This window comes from Aptenodytes forsteri, unplaced genomic scaffold, assembly GCF_000699145.1.
Source record: "Aptenodytes forsteri isolate BGI_AS27 unplaced genomic scaffold, ASM69914v1 Scaffold482, whole genome shotgun sequence".
Classification (NCBI taxonomy): Eukaryota; Metazoa; Chordata; class Aves; order Sphenisciformes; family Spheniscidae; genus Aptenodytes; species Aptenodytes forsteri.
The window spans coordinates 980,793-985,043 of record NW_008795046.1 but is presented as its reverse complement, the minus strand read 5'-3'; the positions used below and the strand labels follow the sequence as shown (position 1 = coordinate 985,043).

General features: G+C 45.5%; 1 protein-coding gene across 1 annotated transcript in view; it reads left to right on the top strand.

The window, feature by feature from the left end:
• The window catches only part of RTCB (RNA 2',3'-cyclic phosphate and 5'-OH ligase), a 14,025-nt gene extending 12,450 nt beyond the window's left edge, over positions 1 to 1,575 (top strand). Inside the window, exon 10 of the mRNA XM_019471455.1 lies at positions 466 to 1,575. Coding sequence (XP_019327000.1) covers positions 466 to 573 — 108 coding nt within the window. The 3' untranslated portion in view covers positions 574 to 1,575. The remainder of the gene's footprint in view (positions 1 to 465) is intronic.
• Positions 1,576 to 4,251: the final 2,676 nt, after the last annotated feature.

Here is a 4,251-nt window from a genome sequence, read left to right as displayed (position 1 = left end):
ATACTGAGCATGATGTCACATGGTATGGAATATCCCTTTGGCCAGTTTGGGTCAGCTATCCTAGTCGTGCCCCCTCCCAGCTTCTTGTGCACCTCCTCGCTGGCAGAGTATGGGAAGCTGAAAAGTCCTTGATTTAGTATAAACGCTGCTTAGCAACAACTAAAACATCAGTGTGTTATCACATTATTCTCATGCTAAATCCAAAACACAGCACTGTACCAGCTACTAGGAAGAAAATTAACCCTATCCCAGCCGAAACCAGGACAGCGTCTCATAGATTTCTTAGATATGTAAGGTGGCCAGATTCTCAGTAAGTTCACCTACTTCTACACCCTCAATTCATACGATTCTGTTTTTGCGAAGAGAAGCGGGGATATCAAAAGCCTACATCTAACTTCCTGTGACTTTGGGTTGTTTATAGTTTTGTCTTTTTTTTTTTTTTTTTTCCCTCTCTTCCCCCTCCAGGCACCAGAGTCTTATAAGAACGTGACAGATGTGGTTAACACCTGCCATGCAGCTGGCATCAGCAAGAAAGCCATTAAACTGAGACCTATTGCTGTTATAAAAGGCTAGGAATTGACAAGGCAGCAGAAATGCACTGACATCTCCAGGCCTTACACAAAACTGACAAGAACCATCATCTTCCCACACCTCTTGGACTTTGTAGGATGCTCAGATATCACATCCCTGTTCTGGAAACACAACAGTTGAGAATACCCCTATTTTTAACCACTCCTAGGCAAAATTAATGCCCCCCGCTCCCCTCCTTGTTATACGGTGTTCTTTTCTCGTGTGGAAAGGGCAAAGAAAGAAGTAAGTCTTGGTTTTTATATGCAGTCCCTCCCCCATTTACCTGATGATTCCACAGGCAGGACTTCAGACTTGCCTGAGTTGTCACTAATTGCTGTGCTGCAAGACCACCTCCATCAGCGAAGATGGCATATGAACCAGACCTGCTGTCTCCACACCTGAGTGCCTGGAGCTCTTTCTGCATATAGAAGTACTCTGATAGGCAGGATATAGCGCTTCTGGGCAGCGAGAGGTTGCTGTCTTTGCAGATACCTTTATGCATAGTCTATATTGTTGCATGTTTTGTGGCAATTCGGTAAGAAATACGGAGTTGGGAGTGGTCTCCCGCTTGGGTTGAGAGGGATGAGCTAGGCTTGAGGCACAGTCCTCCCCTTTTCCCCCACCCTCTCCCATTTAACACAGCACCTGGTGCACTTGGCTCAGTACAAGCAGGTGTTCCACAGTGTTGTGGAAATGCTAGTAGGACTGAGTATGTTGCTTTGAAAGGTTTTGTTTGCCCAGTAAAAGTTGTGACTTAACAACTTACAGATGTGCTAATCCAACATTGTGCAAAGTCCTAAGCATGTAAAAGTTGGATCGGATAACATTGCTCACTGCGTCCTGCAGCTCTGATCAAGTGAGTCCAATTGCAGGGTCAGGGTCAGGCCCAGTATGATGTGACTTCTGATGTTTCTTTTACATTCATTTACCAAGACTGGAGGGGAAGCTGACCATCCCCACTGGATCGTTTTGGGGATTACAAATAAAATGGGAAGATGGACACTGCAGTGTGTCTGTGTCATGTTTATTCTGTGGCTAAAATGTCTGTTGTCCACTTTTAAGTACGTATATGAGCTTGAAACCCACCACACTGTGTGACTTCAGCTGATGATTCTTGCAAAGAAATGTGCAGATGACGGAATTCCTTGCAGGATACAAGAGAAGGGCAATGCAGTGCTGTTTTCTTAACTTGGTTATGACAAGAGTGTGATTGCTATGATTTGTCTTTCTCGGGGCCTGCTGGGTCCACCTCACTGGATAGGGGATAGCTTGCCTGTGTAAGCCTGTATGCAGGAACAAGAGAGGGGATGGAGCTTGCCTGTAAGCCTGTATGCAGGCACAAGAGAGGGGATGGAGCTTGCCTGTAAGCCTGTATGCAGGCACAAGAGGGCGGCTGGAGGAAAACAAAACCAAAGCAAGAGTGGAACCCTGCCAGGGACTCATGTAAAAGGAGCAGATAGTGATTGATGGACTCGAGTGCCTTTTGATGAAACACCCCTTTAAGTTTAGGATCTTAGCTGAAACCTGTTGATCTCGGAAGGCATAATGGCATTTTACTGTCGTAATCACTTTGTGCTTATTGGTTTTTTAAGTTTGAATACTGTATTTGCTGCAGGTTCAGAAGCAGCACATGCAGTAATAGTCACTGCTGTGAGTCCTTGTTAGCCTGACTTTAAAGATAGTTTCTTGTTTTCCCCTGCTTTCTCCAGTGGAATTGTTCCAGATTGCCATCTCTGAGGTGTGAGACAGACTTGCTGAATCTCAAACAAAAATCATTTCACTTAGAAATGTGAATTAGCCTCCAGTGACTGAAAGACAAATTGTTGGTCTCAAATCTTCTGCGGAAGTGCATGTTCCGTGCAGAAGTTTCTGTCTATAAATATTTCAGACTCTCTAATGTGGGATGCAAGGGAACCCTTAAAATATTCATATTTAAAAATAAATTTCTCAAACACAGTTCTCCTTTCAATTTTTACCTACCATTGCCATTAAGAGACAAATTTCAGTTTTTACAACAAGCAGAAATCCCATGTACTATGGAGGTGCTCTCGTATATGTATGCCTTAAACCTCTTCTGATCATCAGCGTTTATGCATTAGCATTCAAGAATTCAAGAAGTGCTGTCAATTTTGGTTTCCTGTTGCAAAGCTAGTACTAGTTTTGGTTATATGTTGTGCTGTGTGGAGGAGAGTGCTGGTTTCCTAACCATCTAAAAAAGTAAGAGTAAAAATGTAAGATGTCTCTCAGTTCTTTGTTTAAACCTGGATGTTTTTCTAATTCAAGTCTGGGTTTTTTTCTCCAAATAGGGCTGTCCACTAGCTTTTTTAATCTGCATTTTAGAAAATAAATTAAAAAAATGGGTAGGTAGGGAAGGCACACAGTTTTAACATTCATATGCTGAAATACAGGTGGGTCTGCAGAAGCATCGTGGCAACACTGAAGAGCCGATGTGGTTATTCAACCATCTCTGCTTCCATGGAAGGCTACTGAGAACTCAGAAATATCTGTTAATGTATGGTGTTCCTTCCCTCCCTTCCCCAAAAGACTGAAAAAGCTTTGGTGAATAATTGTTAGGGTCTTTTTTCCTTCTTTTTTTTTGCTGGGAAACCGCAGGTAGGAGATCTGTGTCTACACCACACCCTTGGAGCTGTTGCACACCTCTGTCCGACAGCAGGCACTCATCTATTCCCTCCCTAAGTGTAGTTGATTCAGTCATCTGTATGATGACCTGCAGCAGAAGGTTTGCTGGCCTTGGGGCTTGCGCAGGGTGTGTGCATTAAGTCTGCCTTCAGCCAGTGCAATAGACCCAGTCCTTCGATACAGGCTTCTTTTTAGTGAGAACAAATAGCTCATTGCATTTATCTTACTCTCTGCTTGAGAACAAGTTGTTTTAACTTACAGATTGGACCTGCCAAAACAGAGCTACTGCCTCTGGGAAGTAGAAGGTATCATCTCTGGTGGTGGCTTCAGTGGCACCTTCCTTCTCTCAGTGCTCACAGGGCTTGCTGCAGGGACTGGTGCTGTGCAGCGACAGTGAGCATGGGTGAGTGCTTCCTCTCTTGCCAGGAACTGACTGTTCGCGGTGTGCTCGCGGGCATGTGCAGGTGCTGTTCCCATCACCGTTAGCATAATATTAAATAACAAACAGAAAAGCAGTTTGGGTTTTTGGTGATCGTGGATGATGCTGAAAGAGAGCCCTCTAAATGCATCCCCCGTGCTGGGGGGTGCCGTTTGCCGGAGTGCAGTGTGAGGCAGAAGGGGCAGCGCTCAGTCCCTGGGCTGTGTGAGAGCCCCCTGGGAAGGCAGTTCCTCCCAGCAGAGTTGCAAATGGGGGCACCTGTGCTTCATTTGCCATAACAGATGGCAGAGCTGGGGTGCAGCTGACGGCCTCCTTCTCTTTGACTTGGTTAAACTTTGTGTACTCCAGGGCTCCCTAACTTCCCCAAGGGAAACCAGGACCCAGCAAGGTACGCGCTTGCAGTGTTATCTGCTGTGGTGTATTTGTGCTGTATCGCACACCCCACTGGTTGGGAGCCCGGTGTCTAACCTGTGTCACATTTATCACCATCCTAAGTCTCTTGGGAGTTTTTTTCCTCTGCCCTATCTTTCCTCTCCCTGCTTTAAACACGGCTCTGCACACGCTGCTTCCTCCTCCGCTGGTGGTCCCGGGCTGGTGTTCTG